Raw genomic sequence first — 21,753 nt, 5'->3', positions numbered from 1 at the left:
CCGCTTTGGCTCGGGCTGCAAAAGGTGGGTGCGGAGGGGTGCGAAAAATATGGAACGCTTCACGAATTTGCGTGTCATCCTTGCGCAGGGGCCATGCTAATCTTCTCTGTATCGTTCCAATTTTAGTATATGTGCTGCCGAAGCGAGCACGAACTGTGTTTCACCCACAGCAGTATTTAAAGGCTCGGGAAGAAAATATTGTCCCTATAGGGCGACTTCAAATTGGCTCGTTATTGAATGCATAATGAGCCCCCCTAAGTGTTCGTCAGCACTTTACCCCCTTATTTTCCTTGGATTTCCATAAAAATGTCCGAAATCCGCCGATTATGGTTATTAGCTCTGCGCGGTGGGTTCTGGGTAGTTTGTTATGCAAATTAAGCCGCTGGGTGGTTCTCTGAGGGTGTCCGCGGCGGTGCCTGAGCGCACGGCGCAGGCGCGGCACGGGCAGCCCGCGGGGTCCTGGGGAGCGGCGGGAGGCGGCGGGCGCCGGTGAGTGCGGCCCGACCGGGGAAACCTCCCGAGGCAGCCCCGGGCCCCTCCTGCGACCTTCCCGCGAGCCCCGGGAACCTCCGGCACCTCCCCGTGTTCACCCCGCACCCATCCCCGGGACCCTGCCGCCCGCCGTAGGGGCGGTACCCGCGGGGCGCTCCCTCCGGTGTTTGTGCCGGTGCTGGGCTGTCCCCGCCCGTGTCCTGAGGGCTGTGCCCTCCCCACGGCCCCTGGGGCCGGGGTCCCTGCCGGGCCGTACGTTCCGTTCCCGGTGTGACCGGCTTTGTGTCGCCCCCAGGCAGGACCGAGGCTGTCCCGTGTCCGCTCCGGGGCCGGGCCGAGGCTGTCCCGTGTCCGCTCCGGGGCCGGGCCGGGCCGGCGGGATGGACCTGGCCTACGTATGCGAGTGGGAGAAGAAACCCAAGAGCAACCACTGCCCCTCCATCCCCCTCGTGTGCGCCTGGTCCTGCCGCAACCTCATCGCCTTCACCACCGACCTCCGCAATGAGGAGGAGAAAGGTACCGCGTGCCCCTCGGGAAATCTCTCCTGGAAGCTCCCGGTGCTCTTGGGAAAGTCCAGGATCCACGGGGCCGGAGCTCTGCCCTGCCCTGGCAGCTCCCGGCTGCTGCTCCTCCTGTTCCTTCCATCCCGTAGCCTCTGGCAGTGTCTAACACTCATTTAGTGGGTTTGGTTCCCCTAAATCAGGACCAGTTCCACATCGGTGTCTGGCCCCTCACTGAGCTCCCAGCACAGTTGCTACGCTACCCCAAATCATTTCTATAAAATGTTTTATGTTTTCCCTGCGTCAGCCGAGGCTCTGAGGCTCAGAAACAGTGACAAGGGACAGGGAGTCACTTCTGTGTTCCCGCAGATCTCACCCACATGGTTCATATCATCGACACCGAGCACCCCTGGGACGTCTACTCGGTGAACTCGGGCCACACTGAAGTCATCACGTGTCTGGAGTGGGATCAGTCAGGTGGGCTGGGATCCCTCCTTGTTGTCCCACCCACGCTGTGCATGTCTCAAAGCGACAGGATGTGTCTCCCTGTGGGGTTTTGGCTGTTCTCATACAGTGTCACTGTCACAGGCTCCAGGCTGCTCTCGGCAGATGCTGATGGCCACATCAAGTGCTGGGGCATGACAGATCACCTGGCCAACAGCTGGGAGAACACGGTGGGCAGCGTGGTGGAGGGGGACCCGGTGGTGGCCCTGTCCTGGCTGCACAACGGCGTCAAGCTGGCGCTGCACGTGGAGAAGGTTTGTCTCAGCTTCGTGAGGGATCAGGGCTGGAACTCTGGCTCAAGTCTTGGCAGAGAACTCAGGATCCTGCCTGTGTTCCATGCTCTGGGCTCTCTTGTGGTCTTGGGGGTGTTTTTCCAGTCAAAGAGAAGTCAGATTCCTGGTTCCTGCTCAATTCTGAGGGGATTTAGAACCTTTTTTGTCTCGGTGATTCAATATATGTCTCCTTTAGTCTGCTACCTCAGTTCTAGGCAGGAACACAGAGACAGAGCAGTTCTTTCCTTACCAGTGATAATTCAGAGGAAATGCATTTGGGGTGCTGAGGTTTGATCTGGGGATTTGGACACAGAGTTGAGCTCCTCGTGTGGAAACGTGTGTGATTCTGCAGACTCTGAAAACCCAAAGCTGCCACACACAAGTTCCCTGCTCGTGCTTTCTTAACTTCTGGGATGCCCCACACAAATCCTGCCCCTCTCCCACGAGGAGATCTCCACAGGGTCAAATTTTGGGGTTTTGTTGCCCTCTGTTGCAGTCTGGAGCCTCGAACTTCGGCGAGAAGTTCTCCCGTGTGAAATTCTCCCCGTCGCTGACGCTGTTCGGCGGGAAGCCCATGGAGGGCTGGATCGCTGTCACCATCAGTGGCCTGGTCACCGTGTCCCTCCTCAAGCCCAACGGGCAGGTGCTGACGGCCACCGAGAGCCTGTGCCGCCTGCGCTGCCGCGTGGCCTTGGCCGATGTCGCCTTCACGGGCGGGGGCAACATCGTGGTGGCCACGTCCGACGGCAGCAGCGCGTCCCCCGTGCAGTTCTACAAGGTCTGTGTCAGCGTGGTGAACGAGAAGTGCAAGATCGACACCGAGATCCTGCCCTCGCTCTTCATGCGCTGCACCACGGACCCCGCCCGCAAGGACAAGTACCCTGCCATCACCCACCTCAAGTTCCTGGCTCGGGACATGTCGGAGCAGGTGGGTGGCTGCTCTTTGCTGCATCTCACAGGGTCTGGAGGGGTCCAGCACGCCCTGCAATACTCTTGGTATTCTCAGTTTCCCTTCTGGGGAAGTGCTGCTGGTGCAGCTGGAATTAGGGACCTCGCTATCCCCTCCCACTGATTTGATCCTGAGCTTTTTGCTGGTGGAGCGTGACCTGAGTGTGAGCAGCACCCTGGAAATGGAGAGTGGGAATGACCAGGGCAGTGTCCTCCCTGTTGTGATGTTTGTGGTGGGGGGCTCTGTTCCACAGGTGCTGCTTTGTGCTTCCAACCAAAACAACAGCATTGTGGAGTGCTGGTCCCTTAGGAAGGAGGGCCTGCCTGTCAACAACATCTTCCAGCAGATCTCTCCTGTGGGTAAGTGTCTGCCCTGGGGACTCTCAATAGCAGGAGCTTGGTCTGGGGGAAAAATCAGCACAGTTTCTCCCATCCATTATCTCACAGATGGGATTTTTCAGAATCTCATGTTTATTTTCAGGTGTTCTCAGCCTGTTCTGTGTGTTTCCATCATAGGCAGCAACTTGCTGTTTCCAGGAAAGGGTTTGGTTGTTGCTTTCACTTCATAAAAGACATTTTCTGTGTTTTGCTGCACGGCCGCCCTTCCTGCAGTGGAGAAAAGGCTCCCAAAGGACCAGGCTGGAGCAGCAGAGCTGGATTAATCCCCTGCCCTGGCTGCCTGGGCTCCACCTGATCTCAGATAGAACACAATTAATCGGGGCACTTTGTTTGGGGAAATATAAAGGATTATTGTATATAAAGATCTTAATCACCCGCAGCAGAGCTTCCCATCAAGAGAGATTTAGCAAAACATGTTTGTATAATTCAGGAAAAAAACAGAAATATGAGGGAAACATACTGGAAATATATGGGAATTATAACCACACTGGAAATATATGGGAATTATAACCATGCCTGATCTGTGATCCTGCTTGGTTAGGGAGTGTGGGCAGAAACAGGGCACAGATTTTCTGATCTTTCTGGGACAAAACTCTCACTCATTTGGTTTTTTTTTTCCCAAGTGGGAGACAAGCAGCCCATGATCCTCAAGTGGCGGATCCTGTCTGCCACCAACGACCTGGACCGGGTGTCGGCCGTGGCTCTGCCAAAGCTGCCAATCTCCCTGACCAACACCGACCTGAAGGTGGCAAACGACACCAAGTTCTTCCCTGGACTGGGTAAGGAGTTCCTGTTGTCTAAACTTGTGGCTTTTGCCCGAAATTTCACTGCCTGAGCTGTAGCTGAAGTAAAGCACGTGGAATGCTGAAGGAAAACTTTCAAACAGGATGTCTTCCCAGCCATCCCCTTGTGTTTCTCATTGTGGGAAGAGGCTGTGACGTGCTGTGAGCCCGCAGCCCTTTGGCTTCCCCATGGGCCTCAGAGCTGGCCACTGCTTCAGCTGAGGGCTCTGCTACACTGCAGAGGAGCTGCTTGCTCAGCCCTGCTTGTCCCCTGTCCCCAGGCCTGGCCTTGGCTTTCCACGATGGCAGTGTGCACATCGTGCACCGGCTGTCCCTGCAGATGATGGCCGTGTTCTACGGCTCCTCCTCGCAGCGCCCCGTGGACGAGCCGGCCCTCAAGCGCCCGCGCACCGCCGGGCCCCTGGTGCACTTCAAGGCCATGCAGCTCTCCTGGACATCGCTGGCCCTGGCTGGCGTGGACAGCCATGGCAAGGTTGGTGCTGTCTTGTGGTGAGGTTGTTTCTCACCCAGGCTCTCTCAGGGGTGATGGGTTGCTCAGAAAATACTGGGATTCCCAGCTGTGAGATGTGTATTGGAAAGGGATGGATGCCAGTAGTGCAGAAACTGTCACTAGTTCAGGACCGAGCTTCATTGGGCCCCGTGTTGTGTTGTGGCTTTGTGGAACAATTTCAAGCCCATCCCTGAAGCCAGCTTCCCTTTGGTTCCTCCCTTCAAGCTGAGCATGCTCCGCATCTCCCCCTCCATGGGCCACGTGCTGGACATGAACATGTCCCTGCGGCACTTGCTGTTCCTGCTGGAGTACTGCATGGTCACCGGCTACGACTGGTGGGACATCCTGCTGCACGTGCAGCCCAGCATGGTGCAGAACCTGGTGGAGAAGCTGCACGAGGAGTACATGCGTCAGAACGCCGCCCTGCAGCAGGTGGGAGCTCTGGGCTGGCTCCCAGGCTGGGCAGGGGGTGCTCAGGGGCTTGGAGTGGGGAGCAGCCAGTGCTGCTCAGGACATTGGTGGCTCTGCCTGGCTGTGCTCTCTGGGTGCCTGGCTCGGGCTGTGATGGAGCTGGGAAGGGTTTCCACATCAACAGCCTTCACTTTGACATCAGCGGGGTCTCTACCTGTTGGAAACTTGGGGAGAGAGGGTGAAGTCTATTTTTGTCAGATTCTGGGAGCAGCAGCACGTGCCCAGCACGGCGCTCACGTGCACAGCGTTCACTGTTCCTGTCACTCCTGCAGCAGAGAATAAAGCAGCAGCAGCAGCTTTAATGAGCTTATGCTAATTCCTGCCTTTCCCTGTGCCTTTTGCTGCGTTTCCCCGGGGCTCAGGTGCTCTCCACACGCATCGTTGCCATGAAGGCCTCGCTGTGCAAGCTCTCCTCCAGCACGGTGGCCCGTGTGTGTGACTACCACGCCAAGCTCTTCCTCATCGCCATCAGCTGCACCCTGAAGTCGCTGCTGCGCCCACACTTCCTCAACACCCCCGACAAGAGCCCCGGGGACCGGCTCACCGAGATCTGCTCCAAGATCACCGATGTAGGTACTGACTGCTCACAGCATCCCGGGATTTGGGATTGGGCTGTTCCCCGTGGTGTCACGGTCTCATGGTAACTCCTGGATTTGAGGGGAGGACAAGGGTGACCTCCACAGGGAGGGTGTGAGGTTTGGATCCATCTTCCTGAGCCAGGCAATGTCCTGCTTCTCTTCCAGACATTGACAAGGTGATGATTAACCTGAAGACGGAAGAGTTTGTGCTGGAGATGACGACACTGCAGTCCCTGCAGCAGCTCATCCAGTGGGTGGGGGATTTTGTGCTCTACTTGCTGGCCAGCCTTCCCAACCAGGTGAGACCTTGAGTGCTGGGAAGGACACAAGCCAAACCTCAAAGCTGCCAAGACAGCTTCTCACCCCTGTGCTCAAGAGGATGCAAACACCCGTGGGCAGTGCTGGGAAGCTTTGGGCACACAGGGCCACATGTCCCCATCAGCACAGGCACTGGGGAGGAGTAGGGAACAGCAGAATTAGAGAATGTCCCTTCCCATGCACGCCCATCTGGGTCTGCTGGGGGATCTGGGGACACTCCTCTTGCAGCTCTGCAGAGCTGTCACCTTCAGGTGACCCTCCACCATCACCAGCAGCGGGTTCCATAGGGTGTGTGCTGCTGGAAGCAGGAGCTGTCTGGGTGCAGCATGGTGATGGCTGGGGCTGGTGTGACCCTTCGTGGGCTGGTGTGACCCCTCGTGGGCTGGTGTGACCCCTCCTGGGCCAGTGTGACCCCCAGCCAGGCTGGTGTGACCCCTCCCGGGCTGGTGTGACCCCTCCCAGGCTGGTGTGACCCCTCCCGGGCTGGTGTGACCCCTCCTGGGCTGGTGTGACCCCTCCTGGGCCGGTGTGACCCCTCCCGGGCTGGTGTGACCACTCCTGGGCCAGTGTGACCCCCAGCCAGGCTGGTGTGACCCCTCCCGGGCTGCTGTGACCCCTCCCGGGCTGGTGTGACCCCTCCCGGGCTGGTGTGACCCCTCCCGGGCTGGTGTGACCCCTCCCAGGCTGGTGTGACCCCTCCCAGGCTGGTGTGACCCCCAGCCAGGCCGGTGTGACCCCTCCCAGGCCGGGATGACCCCTCCCAGGCCGGTGTGACCCCCACCCACGCCCCTGTCCCCGCAGGGCTCCCCGGTGCGCCCTGGGCACAGCTTCCTGCGCGACGGCGCGTCCCTCGCCATGTTCCGGGAGCTCATGGTGGTGATCCGCATCTGGGGGCTGCTCAAGCCCAGCTGCCTGCCCGTGTACACGGCAACCTCGGACACCCAGGACAGCATGTCCCTGCTCTTCCGGCTCCTGACCAAGCTCTGGCTGTGCTGTGAGTTTGGCCGGTTCCCTGAACCGTGATTCCTGCAGCAGTGGGGTGGGACATGACTCCGAGGGGGTCTGGCACGTAGAGAAAGGGCAAGTGCAGCTGCCAAGGTTATTGTTCTCCAGGCTGAGTTGGCAGTGGAGGAGGAGGCTGCACGCAGCTCTCTGGAGCTCTGAGGGAGAAATGTAAAGGTCACAGGGTTCTTTCCTTCCTTTCCCATGCAGGTCGTGAGGAAAATCACATCACGGAGCCCGATGATGCCCTGATCGATGAGTGCTGCCTCCTGCCCAGCCAGCTGCTCATTCCCAACATTGACTGGCTGCCCATCAACGATGGCATCATCAGCAAGCTGCAGAACAAGCAGCTGGTCAGGCTGCAGTTTGGGAAGGCTCCCGGGCTTGTTGGCCACACTGTCTCTTCCCAGTTCGATGCTTTTGTCAGGTACAAACCCCTGGAAGGAGTCAGTGCTGTGGTGAGAAGGAATCTGGGCACTCTGAGGTTTGGCTTGTCTCCTTGTTGGTGTGACCCAAGAGCAGTTTGTCCTCTCTGCTCGAATCCATTTCTCAGCTTGTGATGGGCTGGGAATTTTAAGCACTGAAAGAAAAGTGATAGCAAATGGGGGGCGGGGGGAAACTCCATCAATTAATGTGATTAATTGTGTCATTGTGACAACGAATCTCGTGGCATTGGGTGGGCAAGTAAGCAGAGCCTCTGCCTTGTTGGCCAGTGAGATGCAGCTCCCTGTCCTGGGAGCAGCTTATGAAAAGTGACTCTAGGAAAGTCCTGTTCTCCCTCCCCAGAGCCCCTGGACAGCCCAAAATTGACCACCTGAGGCGGCTGCACCTGGGCGCCTACCCCACAGAGGAATGCAAGTCCTGTACCAGGTAAGTGACACTTGCAGGGGAGCTTGGGCAGGACTTGGACTGTCCTGAGTCCTTCAGGAGCTCTCTGGGGCCGGTTGGGGCTGTGTTTAAGGTGTCCCCAACCTGGGATGTCCACATCATTGTCAGAAAGTGGCATTGTTGCAGCCTAGCCCTTGGGTTAAAAATCAAACAGATCAGGTAAATCTCTTAAAGTAATCTGGCCTGGAGGAGACCCTACAGCAGCTCCTTTATGTGATGCCCAGTTCTGTGGGTTTGATCATTAAAGCACCTGTGTGGTCATAGCAGGGCTGGAAGGAGGAATCCCCCCCTGCCCCTGCTCCATTTTGGGGTCATCTTTCCACCAGGCTTGCATTTCGTGCTGCTCCACTCACCCACCCTCGTGGGAGAGCCTGGATTTCAGGATAATGGCTCAGGGAACAAACATCCATCTAAGTCATGTGATTGAATTAGCTTTAATTACTGGTTTTAATAGAAAGCCTCTGTAGCAGATCATTTTTGTGAGATGACTGTCAGTTGTTTCATGTATAAACAGCAGCTGGGGCTGTTCCTTGCCAGGCTCCAGCTCCAGCAGAGCCCTCAGCGGGATTGTTGCTCGCTGGATTCAGCTGGTTTTGGTGCTCAAAGTGTCACCTGCAGGTGACAGGAGCTGGTTTCCCCCACGGATACCCAGATCCCTGTGTGACCCATGCAGCTCCCCAGCAGTGCTGGCTCTGCACTGCCCCCCAGCACCCTCCGTGTCCCCCCCAGGTGTGGCTGTGTCACCATGCTGAAGTCACCCAACAAGGTGACAGCAGTGAAGCAGTGGGAGCAGCGCTGGATCAAGAACTGCCTGTGTGGGGGGCTGTGGAGGAAGATGCCCCTCAGCTACTCCTGAGCCTTTCCTGGGGTGCAGTGGGGGCCAAGAGCTGCACGGGGCTCCCTTCACAGAGGTTTTGGGACAGGGAATGGCAGCTCCTCTCCCTCATGCTGCTGCTTGTCCTTGGTTGAGCTGTGCTGGGAAACAGAGCTGAGGGAGCTCTGCCTCTCACCAGGGAAGAGCTGAAAAGGAATGCCAGAGGTTTCCCCATAATTTGAGGCCCAAGAGGGGAGAGCCTGGCTGTATTTTGGGGCTGTGCCAGCAGAGCAGCAACATCCTGGCAGCTGCCCTGGCGTGGGCAGAGATTGGTGATGGGGCAGCTGGTGAGGAAAAGTCCCAGCTGAGGGAGCACAGGTGGTGCCTCACATCCCTCTGGCTGCTTGGGCAGTGCCACAGGGGCTGGGCACTCCTGATCCCTCAGCAGCCTTGTCCCTGAGACAGGAGTTGGCTCCTGTGTGCCCATCAGTGGTGGATGGGAGCAGGAATGTGAGTGCTGCTGCCTGGAGTGAAGCCTCCCTTTGCCTCTTGCTGTTGTAAATAAAAATTCTCCTGATTTTGTACAGAACCATGTGGTTTGTTTATGTGGTGTGACGTGGCTGCCCAGCAGTGGAGCCACAGGAGGGCTGCCAGAGCATCTGTCAGAAGAGGAACCACAATCGTTGGGAAAAGGGGAAGGGGAAAAGGATGTTTTCAAGGTTCACCTTATGGACACTCGAGGAAAAAACATCAGATCCTTGAGGTTGTGTAAGCCTCCAGCTTCAGCAAGGCTGGACGCTTGAGCGTGCCAGAGGAGGAGCAGCCAAAAATCCTTTTGGACTTTTGCCCTCCCTTGCCCTCAGCTGCTGCTGCCCCGGGCAGGAAATCACATCCCAACCTCCTGGAGCCAGCAGGGCTGTGCCTGTGGAGCCCCAGCGCTTTGGGGGTGATCTGGGGCTGCTTCTCTCCCAGGAATCCTTCAGCTCTTAGGGAGAAAAGCCTGGAGCTTTCTGCTGCTGCATCCCAGCCAGCAATTCCAGGTCCCCACAGACCGTTCAGGAGAGGGAGTGAGCCAGTCTTAGTACATCCCTTTCCCTCTGGAACCATGATTTCATTATTGAGAACTGGAGCTGGTGACAGAGTTCATCCCTCGACTCCAGCGAGTGTTTGACTGCTCAGAGCTGTAAGAGCTGCACAGACCTCTCCCCCTCTGTTCTGCTGGTAATTAGGGACAATCAAATGGCTAATTAGGAAACTGCACCTTATTAAGTCTCTTTTCCCCTGTAAGTAAAACTCAAACGGGGCCCTCCGTGAGCTCCTTGTAGAACAGGTTTGGGGTTATTTAATGTTTGATTGGTAACAGCAGCACAGCAGGGGGATGGAGACACATTCGTGTCCCCCTTAGCACCTGGTGACCTCGGAGCTCCTGGGATGGGACTGGAAGGGTCTGGCAGTGCCCTGGGCTGTGCTGCTGCCCTTCTCCCATCTCTTGTGCCCTGCTCCCATCTCTTGTGCCCTGTGCCCTCCAAAGTGAGGGCAGTGGGGGAGCAGGGGTCTGGGGTGACCAGGGTGGGAAGATGGGGGCTCTGCCCTGCCCTGTCCCTCAGCTCCTGGGACAGGAGGGTCCCAGTGAGAATCCTGCTGGGTTCCAGCACAGATCCCACCATGGGAGCCAGAGCTGCCACTGCCGTATCAGCAACAGGCAGATTCTGCTTTCCCAAATATTCACACAATGACCCTGCGGGAGGTCCCAGATCTCGTCGTGGCCACACTGCAGGGTGTGTCCCCTGCTCCCACCCGAGGCCACACCGTCCCCAAGGGCGCAACCTCAGCATCTCCCACCCCATGTCCAGCTCCCCCTGGGCAGGGGCTCCTTGTGCAGACCCCCCCAGCTCCCTCCTTCACCCCACTCCTCCAGCCCAGCAGCTCTGCAGGAATCATCATCACTTTATTGCAGCAGTCGCAGGCAGCATTCTGAGCACCTTCAGCAAAGCCTGTTGAGGGCTGTGACCCCCGATTCTCCCCCACCTGAGCCCTGTGCTTTGTGAGTGGGGAGCCAGGGACCCCCTTCCTTGGTTCCTCGCCAGTCCCCTGGCCCAGCCCTCCTCCTGGCTTGTGGGGACGCTCCGGCAGCAGGGTGGGCAGCAGTGGGAGCCCGTGGCACGCAGTGGGGCAGCACCGTGGGTGCTCTGGCCGTGCTGGCAGCAGCAAGCCGTGGCATGGAGCAGGTCCCCGTGGTGCCCTCAGCGGGTGTCCCCGTCCCCATCCGCCGAGGCCATGATGCCGTCGATCCAGGCCGCGTACGGGGCGATGCGGGTGTAGATGGCCGGCTTCTTGTAGTTGCCACAAACACGGGAGCCTGCCGTGACCACCCCCTCGGCCACCCCGCCACAGACCAGGGGGCCACCGGAGTCTCCCTGCAGGACCAGACTTCATCAGCACGGCCAAGGCTTTGCTAGGACACCCCAGCCCATCTCCCACCCCTCATTCCTGCCTCAGGCTGCTCTGAGCTGCTCTGCAGCAGCCAGCACAGGGGGCACTCACCCCCTCAGCCACACTCAGGGCTTTGCCTCCTGATCAGAGCCCTAAAATGCAGCCAGAGACCAGAGCTGGGGCTGTGAGGAAGAGGGAGGCATTTGGACACAGCTCAAAGGTCTTGGGTGGGGGAAGCAGTGATGGTCCCATGGGACGGGGAGGGATGGACAGGGGAGTTGTCCCCTCCTGCTCTGCAGCCCCTCACCTCTCCCAGGCTCCGGGCACTGTGCCCTCTTGCCCCCTGCCAGCTCCCCGGGGCGTGTGTGGTACCTTGCAGGTGTCCTTCCTGCGGGAGTCTGTGCACATCATGTTGTGGGTGATGGTGCCGTCGTGGCGCGTGCGGTGGTTGCAGACGTCGCGGCTGATCACCGGCCGCTCCACCTGGTGCAGCTTGTCGGGCCGGGTGCCGCTGTGGTCCGTGGTGCCCCAGCCCGCCACCTCGCACACCGTGTCGGCCGCCACGTCCCGGTCCTCCCGCTGGAAGGGCAGCACCCGCACGTCCGAGTTCAGCTCCGCTTTCTCCTCCAGCTGCCACAGAGGGGACCCAGGTCACAGGGGCAGCTGTGCCCAGGACGCAGCAGGGCACAGCGAGCCCGGCCCTGATACCGACACCGTCCTGGCCTCAGCCACACTCAGGGCTTTGCCTCCTGATCAGAGCCCCAGGATGCAGCCAGAGACCAGAGCTGTGAGGAAGAGGAGGCATTTGGACACAGCACAGAGGGTGGGGGAAGCAGGGATGGTCCCATGGGATGGAGAGGGAGGGACAGGGGAACCAGGCCCAGCCTGACCATGAGGATTTCCTCCGGCCAATCAGTGACCTGCAGGGTCCCAAGGGACAGTGGGGTTTGCAGGAACGGGGCTGTGCCTGGTGGGCAGGAGGGTCCCGTCAGCAGCCAGCCCACCTGGAGGAGGAGAAGGTCGTCCTTGTTGTTGTGGATGTTGCTGCCAGGGTGGGGGAACTGGGCGCGCACTTGGTACAGGCGTTTGTGGGGCTCTGGCTCCGTCAGCGAGTGGGCACCCAGCAGCACCTGGAAGAGTTTGCCGTCCCTGGAAGAGAGTCAGAGCGTGGGACAAACAGCTTGGGGGTGTCACTGCACCCAGCCATGGAAATGGAGTGCTGTGGGGGAGCAGAGAGCCCACCAGGGAGCTCTGAGATGCCCTGCAGCCCCTGCCCAGTCCTTGCTGCCGATGGGAGCCCAGTCCCACACTCTGACACCGGGCTCAAGGCTGTGCAGTGGGATCTGGCCTGAGTCCAGCAGCCCCCCCAGCTTTGCACTGACCCCCACACACACTCACGTCTCCTCGGTGCAGTGGGCAGCGCTCAGCACCCACTGCTGGGCGATGAGGAACCCCCCACAGACGTGCTGCCCGTCCAGCTGCAGCGAGGCCATGTACGGCTTCAGGTGGGGCCTGGCCACGGAGCCCCTCAGGATCCGTCCCCGGGGCTGCCCTGCAGGAGAGAGGCCGGGTCAGCTCAGGGGCACGGGACAGGATCCCTGGAGCCCTCCCTGTGGGCTGCAGCAGCACCTGGCTGCAGGGGGAGGCAGGAATTGGGGAGGTGGGCAGGCACCCCTGTGCCGTGTCACTGCCCTGGGGTGCACTCACCATTCACTGGGGCCCAGAGCAGCAGCAGCAGAGCCAGGACAAGGACGGGAGCAGGATTTGGCCCCATGGCTGCACAGCCCGGCTGGGGGATGCTCGGGGGCTGCGGGGTGGACGCTGCTCACCCGGGGCTGGGGCTGGGACTCGCTTTTATGTCCAGTTTGGGGTAGCGGGGGGGCAGGAAAGGGGGGAGCGGGGGGGTTTCCGCAGCGTGGGTTGAATGTTTTGAAATATTCAGCTTATAAAAGGGGTCAAGAGTTCCCAGCACAAACAGCGCGGGAGGAGGAAACAGCCCGGCCCAGCTGCTGGCCCTGGCACGGGCCGCCGGGGATTTCTGCATCGGGGTTTTTAATGCCGAAAAAGTTCAGGATCTTGGCAAAAGAAGGCTCCGGCAGATTGTATCCCCTCCCCCCCCAGGAGCGGGGGCCCCGCCCGGCCTGGGGTGCCGGTCCCTGGTGGGTGCTGGGTGCCAGCTCGGTGGGTGCCCAGGATACAAACCCGTCCCGTCCCCCCTGTCCCGAGGGGGTTCCTGCGGGGATGGGAGGGCTGATGGCAGCGACAGGGGCGGTCTCCGGGATGCCGGTGGCCGTGGCAGCCCCGGTCCCCTCTGCCTTTCTCCCAGTTGCCACTAAGCGGAGCCACCGCCTCGGCTCCCGCCCGGTCCGGGCGCGTTCCCGAGCTCCGGAGCCGCCGCCCGGAGCCCCTTCCCGGGCTCGTCCCCGGAGCCTCTCACCGCGCATCGAGGGACTGCCCTCGCCCCTTGCCGGGATGCCCCGTGGCCACCGTGGCTACCCACAGCTGGGTCCGGCCGCGCTCCCGACTGCGCAGCCGGGACCGAACAGGGGGCGCCCCGCAAGAGGCTGGAGCCCACCCTCTCCTTTTCCTGCTCCACCAGCGTTTACAGCTCCGAGCTGCCGCATTCCCTTTGTCCGGCCGCGCAGACGCCCCATTGCCCCAAACTCTGACCCTCCGACCACCCCAAGCCAGCGGACCCTTGGTCAGCGGGTGGCCGGACACATCGGCCAGGAGGGGGGTCCGGGGAGGCTCAGGTGTCCCTCTGCAGAGGTGGCTTCGCTGTCCCCACACTCTGGTGGCACACGGTGGGCAGGGGTCGGAGCAGGCGGCGTGGTGGTGTTGCGGGAGGCGGCCGAGTCCGGCTCAAACCGGGGATTTTCTGCAGGGAGAGCGGCTTAATTGCAGCTTCCAGGGATTCGGGATTTAGATGTTAAATACGCCGGGAGATTTCTGCCCACTTAGGGCAAAAAATGGAACAAGGGCACCATGTGGAGCCCGGGCTGCTCAGACCCCGGACAGGACCCTGAGAGGGTGGGCAGGGGGCGGTTGGGGGGAACAACTGAGTTTGGGGTGCAGGGAATGGGGCACAGGGTGGGATTTTGGGTTGGGCACAGCCGGGATCCTCTGCAGAGCGAGGGCACGGGCAGGTGGGGCTGGGGTGCTGCTGCCTCTGCCAGGTGCTGCTGGGAGCTTCCAAAAAGCAAAGGGAGCTGCACCCACCTCCCCAGGCTCAAATTTGGGAGACTCAAGGCTCCTGCTGAGGGTGTCCCCCAGCACTGTCCCTGGGGCTACTGATGAGTGTGGGTCCAGGAATCCCCCTGAGACCCCCCCTAAGCCCTCAGGTGCCACGGGCAGGGCAGGGCAGGGCAGGGCAGGGCAGGGCAGGGCAGGGCAGGGCAGGGCAAGGCAGGCACCTCCCGGCCGACAGAGCCCAGCTGGGGCTGGCAGAGTCCTGGGGTGGTGATTTTGGGGGTCATGCACTCCCGTGATGCGGGACCCCCGCAGCTCCCCACAGGCCCAGGGCAAGGGAGGGGGCTCTGCAGGGCAGGCGGGGCCTTGGGGCGGGGGCAGCAGCACAGGGGGACAAGGGTGGATCCGGCGGTGGAGGCAGCCCGTGTTGGGGGTGGCCCCGGGACCCCCTGGCCTGGGCATGGTCCGGGATGCGGAGCGGTGCGGAGAGGGCTCGGTCCCGCGGCTGTCCTCGGCCCCGCCCGGCTCTTTGTCTTGCCTCGTCCCCCCTCCGACACCCCGAACCTCCCCCGACTCCCCCAGACCCCATCCCGGCACCGACGGGGGCTCGATGGGGGCTCGGCGGGGGCTCGGCGCCCCGGGAGGGGCCGGGGGCTGCGGGGCGGAGCGGGGGACGGCGGGCGAGGGAGGAGGAGAAGGAGGAGGAGGAGGCGGCGGGGGCGGAGGAAGCCGCCGCTCCCCGCGCTCCGCCGAGGCAGGAGCATCCCGGATCCCGGGGACATCCCCCTGCTCGCCGCTGCTACCGCCGCCCCCCGCCCCGCTGCGCCCCGGGGCCGCCGCTGAGGTGAGTGGGGGGCACAGACCGGCACAAAGGGCCGCTCCTCCCTCCCCCGACACCCCCTCCCATCCCTCGGCCCAGACCCCCGCCCGCGGCTGCGGCACGGTGCCTTCGAAGGGGAGGTTCCCTGCTGCGCCCCCCGCCCTCCCGGTTATACCCCCGGTTAATCTCCCGTTATTGCCCCCTCCCTTCACTGCCCCTCGCCCTTGCCCTTCGCCGCTTCATCCCCGTTATCCTCCCCCCTCATTTCGCGGCACCGGCTCGGTGCAATCTCGTGGGGCTGGGCCGGGAGGGCTCGGGGAACCCCATCCCCGGCCCGGCTCTGCGGGGGGCACACCCCCTCTGCACGCCCTCCGCAGCAGCCTCGCCGTCTGTCGCGACAGACGAGCCTCCTCCCCACCTGTTGTCACAGCCCCTGCCTCGGTTGGGGACCCCCCAGGGCGATGGGGGACTCCCCCCTGGGGTGCCGACACCCCCAGTTCCGGCTGTGTCTCTCTCCTGAGCGGGGGCAGTAGTGTGACCTGGGTGTGACAGGGGGTGACATGGGGTGTTCATACCCCTGCAGGGCCGGGTGGTGGCCCGGGGGTGCTCGTCCCCCTCCAGGGTCAGGGACTGGAGGGGTGACCATGGGTGACTGTGGCTGCCCGTCCCCCTGCCGTGTGGTGACACTTGTGCCCCCACAGGGTGGAGGCACAGCCCAGTGGGCCCCCTGCACCTGCCCAGGACCATGATCCCCCCCAAGGAGAAAGCCCGTGCCCCCAAGGACAGCATGACGCTCCTGCCCTGCTTCTACTTCGTGGAGGTGGGTGTGGGGTGGGTGGGCTCAGGGTGGAGGCTGTGCAGGGGCTCTGTCCCAGGCCCTGGCACGGCGGGTCGGGTTCTGTGCCCCGTTCTGCTGGGACTGTGCGGTGCCATCACTCCGGGGGTGCTTTGGTCCCCGCTCTCTCCCCCACAGCTGCCCATCGTGGCCTCCTCTGTCGTGACGCTCTATTTCCTGGAGCTGACAGACCTCTTCAAGCCGGCCAAGGTGGGCTTCCAGTGCCATGACAGGACGCTCTCCATGCCCTACGTGGAGACCAATGAGGAGCTCATCCCACTGCTGATGCTGCTCAGCCTGGCCTTCGCTGCGCCCGCCGCCTCGGTGCGTCCGGGCTTGTCCTGCTGGGGGGGTCGGGACAAAGGGATTGGGGTCTGGCAGGGTCCAGCACCCATCGGGCAGCTCTGCCAGCAGCCCAGCTCCCCCCAGTCCGGCCTGAGCCAGCGGTTCCTTCGCAGATCATGGTCGGGGAGGCCATGGTGTACTGCCTGCAGTCCCGGCTGAAGGGCCGCGCCGGTGCCGAGGGCAGCATCAACGCCGGTGGCTGCAACTTCAACTCCTTCCTGCGCCGCACCGTCAGGTTTGTGGGTACGTTGTGCTGCAGCCTGAATAGGACCCGGGGGCTGGAGGGGACATGGGGACACCCTGGCTGTGATAGCTGGAGCATGACCCTGCCCAAACTCTGGACACTGCACCGGAGCTGTTCTAGTGGGTGCTCCAGTGCTGGGGGGGTCCTGGCTGCCCCACGTGGGATGAGGGTTACCCACTGTCACCTGCCATCCCCAGGTGTCCACGTGTTTGGGCTCTGTGCCACAGCCCTGGTGACAGACATCATCCAGCTGGCCACAGGCTACCACGCTCCCTTCTTCCTGACCGTCTGCAAGCCCAACTACACACTCCTGGGCACTCCCTGCGACGCCAACCCCTACATCACCCAGGACATCTGCTCAGGCACCGACAAGCACGCCATTCTCTCTGCCAGGTACGTGCCAGGGGAGCCCTGTGCCACACTGCCAGCCCTCCTGCTCTGTCCCAACCACATCCCCTCTCCCTGCAGGAAAACCTTCCCATCCCAGCATGCGACGCTCTCGGCTTTCGCTGCAGTTTATGTGTCGGTGAGTTCCCGGCACTGCCTGGCACGTGCTGGCTTGGGGCAGCATGAATCCCACGCCACTGGCAGCTGTGTCCCTCTCCTGTGGCACAGACAAGCTCTGCCCAATATTCCTGTGCCCGTGCTGGGTGTGTGTGCAGGCACCTGCGGTCCCACATGCACCCAACAGCTCTCTGCGTGGCCGGGCCGTGACTAACAACCTCTTCCTGCCCCAGATGTATTTCAACTCCATCATCTCGGACAGCACCAAGCTCCTCAAGCCCATCCTGGTCTTTGCCTTCGCCATCGCCGCCGGCATCTGTGGCCTGACCCAGATCACGCAGTACCGCAGCCACCCCGCCGATGTCTACGTGGGCTTCCTGATCGGCTCCGGCATCGCCGCCTACCTGGTGGGTGCCGGTCCTGCCCTGGGCCCAGGGAGGGGGCTGGGGGTCCTGGTGGGGCCGTTTGACTCCAAACTCTCCAGAGCAGCTGTGGCTGCCCCATCCCTGGAAGTGTTCAAGGCCAGGCAGGACAGGGCTTGGAGCAACCCGGTCTAGTGGAAGTTGTCCCTGCCTCTGGCAGGGGCATTGGACTCGATGACCTTTAAAAGTCCTTTCCAACACAAAGCATTCTAGGATTCTGTGGTTCTCCTTCCCACAGGCTTTCCATGCTGTTGGCAACTTCCGTGCCCCAACGGAGCGGGTCCCGACGCAGGCACCGGCCAAGGACGCACTGCGGGCGCTGACACAGCGGGGCCACGACTCTGTCTACCACCAGAACAAATCGGTGAGCACCGACGAGCTGAACCCGCAGGCACGGCTGGAGGAGGCGGCACGGCCGGTGCCACGCGAGAAGAACTCTCTGGGCAGCCTGAAGCGGGCCAGTGTGGATGTGGACCTGCTGGCCCCCCGCAGCCCTATGGGCAAGGAGAACATGGTGACCTTCAGCAACACCCTGCCCCGCGTCAACACGCCCTCCATGGACGACCCCGCGCGGCGCCACATGACAATCCACGTCCCCGTGGACGCCTCCCGCTCTAAGCAGCTCATCACGGAGTGGAAGCAGAAGTCTCTGGAGGGCCGGAGCATGACGCTGGCGGAGGAGGCGGCGCAGGGCCGGGGTGTGGGGGAGCCCTGTGAGGAGGTGCCCCCCTCCCTGTACCCCACGGTGCAGGCGCGCTCGGCCGAGCGGGCGGCCGTGGGGCCCCGCGTGCTCATCCAGCCCCGGCCGGGCGCCTCGCAGCTGGTGCACATCCCCGAGGAGAGCCAGGCAGGCGCGGGGGCTGCGGCCGGCGGCGGGGCGGCCGTGCGGGCCAAGTGGGTGATGGTGGCGGAGAAGGGGGGAGCGCAGAGGGTGGCCAACCCCCCGCGCCTCATGCAGGTCATCGCCATGTCCAAGCAGCAGGGCCTCATTTCTGTCACCCCCAAGCACTCGGAGACGTCCTCGTCTTCCACCAGCTCTGACTCCTCTCAGTACCGCTCGCCCTCGGAGCGGGACAGCTCCAGCATCATCACCATCGACGCTCACGCCCCTCACCACCCTGTTGTCCACCTCTCCGCTGGCAACGGGCCCTGGGAGTGGAAATCGGGGCCAAAGGTGCCAGAGGGGCCAGACACCTACGAGCTGGGTGAGGTGGGGAAGGATTTCCACGGCTTCCGCCCAGCCAAGAGCGCCGGTATCTCCCCTGGCTCCTCTGTCAGCGACATGGAGCAGGACGAGCCACGCTACGGCAGCCTGGCCGCCATCCCGGGGGCAGCAGGGGGTGGTGGGGAGCGGGTGGAGGTCCCCCCTGAGGGGCTGCTGGCCGCAGCCAGCCGCGACTCCACGCTGCGGAGGAAGCCGGCCGAGCGCGACGGGGCGGCGGACAGCGAGGTGGACCTGTACTACAAGAAGATGCAGGCAGGCCGCAGGTTTAAGGACTGAGCCCCGGTGCCTTCCAGGGCCCCACGCCCCTGCCCTGATTTGGGGGGGCTCTGTGATGCCAGGGTCCCTCTGCAGGGGATGGCAGGACGGGGCTGGCTTTGCTCTTGAGCAGCACAGCCACACTGCTACTGAGCCAGCTGAGACGTCTGTGGGACCCCCAGCATGGGGCCCTGCTGCTGCTCGGGCAGCTGGTGGGGCTCTGACCCCCACAGGCTGTGGGGCTGGGCAGCTCCAAGCACTTTTGACTTTGTTTTTTTCTCTAACACTGGTGCTGACATTTCTGAGGGGTTATTTTATTCCATCTCTGGAAGTGGATGTCTGCAGGGGAGCGGGGAGGGACAAGTGCTGCTGAAGGGCTTTGGGGAGAACTAGATTAAGGGGTTTAACAGGGGGAAGAGGCTGCTGTGGGGCAGCAGGCCCTAGCTCATGTGGGGGTTTGTGGGTGCTGGGGGTCCTGTGACACCCCCAATCCTGCACCACTGGTCTGTGTGAGGGAGGCTGGTGGTGGACAGACTGGGAGGGGGGTTTGCCCAGCGCTGTGGCTCTGGGCGTGCAGAGGCTGTAAATACTGCAGGGACTGGAGGAGAGGGGGGTGTTGGGGTGGGAGTGCAGTGGGGGCTGAACTCTGCCCCAGGAGGGGCAGCCCCGGGCCGCAGCCGAGGTTTGGGGGGAGCAGAGAGGGGATCTCCAGGCTGCGAATATGTCGGGCAACAGCTGAAGCTGCTGTGGTTTGAAAAGCAAATAAACACGTGGATGTTCCCTGGCTGGGTTCCTTCAGCAGGGTGGGGGACAGCTGGGTTCCACGGCTGGAGGGGGGTGACCAGGGCTCTGCGGGAGTTCCCAGCTCCGGGGGGCAGAGGCTGGAGCAGCCACGACCCCCCCTCCACAGGACACTGTGCCGATGGCACCAAACTGCCACCGCCAATTGGATTAATAGTGGATATCCCAGAGCCTTTGCCTTGCAAACATATGGATTATCCACATAACCCTGACTCGGTGCTGGAAAAGCCACCCGGGATTAGCGGGAGGATTGTGGCAGCAGCAGCTCGTGGTGTGGGGGGTTGTGGTGGGCCCCGGGTGGGTGGGAGATGAGGGGGTCCGATGTAAAACCAGCACGAGGGCCGTGGGGCTGCTCCATCCAGCCGCGGTGCGGGTGACCCGGGGAGGTGACCCGGAGCCGCTGGCGAAGGTCACCGGGATTGACGCGGCGCTCCGGCGGTCCTTGCTGGGGGTCGCGGCGATGGGGGAGCTCCCAGGCCGGCAGCCCCACGCCGCCCCCGCGCTCACGGCTCATTGCGGTGCCGATGGCGTCACACGCCGCCTCTGACCCAGCGGTTTCCATGGCAACTGACAGCCCCGCATCGCTCTCGCAGTCTCGGGCAACCCCTCGGCCCCGCACCCACCCCCGCAGCCCTCGACCTCCCTCGGGCAGCCCCCCAGAAAGCCGCTGCTGCATCCGCGGGGAAGGGAGGGAGCATCCTCATCCTCATCTTCATCCTCATCCATCCGCCCCCCGGCCCCTTTTAGGGCTGCCAGCCCCCATCTCAGCCCCGGCCTGGACTCTGCCCGGGCACCACACGTGTTCGGTGTCCCCGCCTTTTCTGCTGGGGACACCCTCTGCCCGGAGTCCCAGGCACGTCCCGGTGTCTCCCCGGTGAGCCCCAGGAGCAGGGCTCGGCTTTGTGACACACAAAGGGCTCGGTCCCTCTCCCGGCCCCGTCCCGGGGCTCGCTTTGCCATTTGGGATTCCCAAACCGCTCCCCGATTTGGGGTTCCTGCTTTGGGGTTCCCGCTGGCACCTAATCCCCTTTCCGCGCTCAGCGGTGCTTTGAGGGCGTGTGGAAGGCCGGGCTTTAGGGGGCTCACCCCGCAGGCAGCCCCTTCCCCCGGCTCCGGGCACGGACTGGAGGAGCCCCCACTGCCCCCCGTCAGCGTTTTCCCGTCAAAGGCAGCTTCGGGGCACTTTTCTCCGCGCCCGGACAGCGCCGGCCCGGGGTGCGGGAGGCCGCGGGGGCAGCGCCCGACTCGGCTCCGCTGTATCTGGGGCCCGTCCGGGGCCAGGCTGGGGGCTCTGCCCGGGGAAGGGATGGGAGGGGCAGGACGCGACCCCCCCGCAGCCACCGCTGTTCCCATGGGGACCCCGTCCCTCGCTGCCACCCGGGTGGGATCTTCCAGCCGCGCCAGCAGCAGATCAGTGCCCGAGGGGCCCGGGAAGGGCACAGGGATGCCCGCGGGAGCCTGGGCAGGGTCCCAGAGAGCTCAGAAACAAACCCGGAGCGATGCTCCTGCTCACTGCAGTGGGGCAGCACCGCATCCCCCCGGCCCAGCTTGCACAGGCAGCTGTTATAAATCCCATTAGCTTTTCAAGGAACAACAGTGGCCCCTTTGAGCAGCCCTGGCTGCGGCAGGACCCCCTCGGTAAAACCCTGGAGGCTGAGGGCTGTGCAAACGCCTGTGGAATATGCTGGAGCCTAATGCTAGCTCAGCCCAGAGGGACGGGGCCAGCAGAGCAGCTCCAAGTGGGGATTTTCTCCACACAGTTTTGGACAGGAGTTTGAGAAGAGCTGAGCATACAGGTAAGAACTACAACCCTTAAAGAAGCACAAAGCTGCTCCTCAGGCAGCTCATGGAGAGATGGGAATTGCACCTCCTGCCCCACGATGGAAAATGTCACATCCAGCCCCACAGCTACAGCACAGGACTACAGAGAGGAGGGTTTGACTCAAAGTGGGTTATTTTTCATGGATATTAGCCAGAACGTATGGAAAGTTTAGGAACATGAAGTAACAAAGTGCTGGAGTGTGACACAGGCAGGGCATCAGTGAGGGCCCGACCCTCAGGCCTTGGGGCTCCAGCCTGGACCCCATCCCGTGGCTCCACAGAGACAGGGACACTGCCCAGAGTGTGTGAAAAGTCAAAGTTAAATAAAATGAGGCAGCTGGAATTACATGAGAAGGAAAAATCAGAAGCAAAACAGGCAC

At 62.3% G+C, this 21,753-nt stretch overlaps 4 protein-coding genes and 1 non-coding gene across 5 annotated transcripts; 2 read left to right on the top strand and 3 right to left on the bottom strand.

Moving 5' to 3' along the window:
* Positions 1-43: 43 nt before the first annotated feature.
* On the bottom strand, positions 44-150 carry LOC134554448 (U6 spliceosomal RNA). The gene has a single exon (XR_010081243.1). It is a non-coding gene; the product is annotated as a U6 spliceosomal RNA (small nuclear RNA).
* A 202-nt stretch (positions 151-352) lies between these two features.
* Positions 353-9,068, top strand: MED16 (mediator complex subunit 16). Its single transcript, XM_063403240.1, has 15 exons — positions 353-489; positions 788-1,008; positions 1,362-1,469; positions 1,581-1,750; positions 2,265-2,696; positions 2,971-3,076; positions 3,739-3,894; positions 4,179-4,390; positions 4,634-4,840; positions 5,242-5,452; positions 5,623-5,756; positions 6,577-6,769; positions 6,988-7,204; positions 7,564-7,647; positions 8,395-9,068. Exons 1-15 carry the CDS (start codon positions 368-370, stop codon positions 8,519-8,521), a joined length of 2,700 nt encoding a protein of 899 aa, XP_063259310.1. The 5' UTR covers positions 353-367; the 3' UTR covers positions 8,522-9,068.
* A 1,340-nt stretch (positions 9,069-10,408) lies between these two features.
* Positions 10,409-12,776, bottom strand: CFD (complement factor D). Its single transcript, XM_063403371.1, has 5 exons — positions 12,620-12,776; positions 12,311-12,464; positions 11,917-12,061; positions 11,285-11,542; positions 10,409-10,896 (listed from the first exon to the last, which is right to left on the bottom strand). Exons 1-5 carry the CDS (start codon positions 12,684-12,686, stop codon positions 10,723-10,725), a joined length of 798 nt encoding a protein of 265 aa, XP_063259441.1. The 5' UTR covers positions 12,687-12,776; the 3' UTR covers positions 10,409-10,722.
* Positions 12,777-13,614: 838 nt separating this feature from the next.
* Positions 13,615-15,186, bottom strand: LOC134554285 (basic proline-rich protein-like). Its single transcript, XM_063404825.1, has 3 exons — positions 15,144-15,186; positions 14,326-14,940; positions 13,615-13,790 (listed from the first exon to the last, which is right to left on the bottom strand). Exons 1-3 carry the CDS (start codon positions 15,184-15,186, stop codon positions 13,615-13,617), a joined length of 834 nt encoding a protein of 277 aa, XP_063260895.1.
* PLPPR3 (phospholipid phosphatase related 3) lies at positions 14,787-19,341 on the top strand. Its single transcript, XM_063403275.1, has 8 exons — positions 14,787-14,945; positions 15,623-15,741; positions 15,895-16,080; positions 16,215-16,344; positions 16,543-16,738; positions 16,814-16,871; positions 17,083-17,256; positions 17,510-19,341. Exons 2-8 carry the CDS (start codon positions 15,667-15,669, stop codon positions 18,770-18,772), a joined length of 2,082 nt encoding a protein of 693 aa, XP_063259345.1. The 5' UTR covers positions 14,787-14,945; positions 15,623-15,666; the 3' UTR covers positions 18,773-19,341.
* The last annotated feature ends 2,412 nt before the right edge of the window (positions 19,342-21,753 follow it).

This window comes from Prinia subflava, chromosome 8 (genome assembly GCF_021018805.1).
Source record: "Prinia subflava isolate CZ2003 ecotype Zambia chromosome 8, Cam_Psub_1.2, whole genome shotgun sequence".
Classification (NCBI taxonomy): Eukaryota; Metazoa; Chordata; class Aves; order Passeriformes; family Cisticolidae; genus Prinia; species Prinia subflava.
This window is presented reverse-complemented; position numbering and strand designations above follow the sequence as displayed.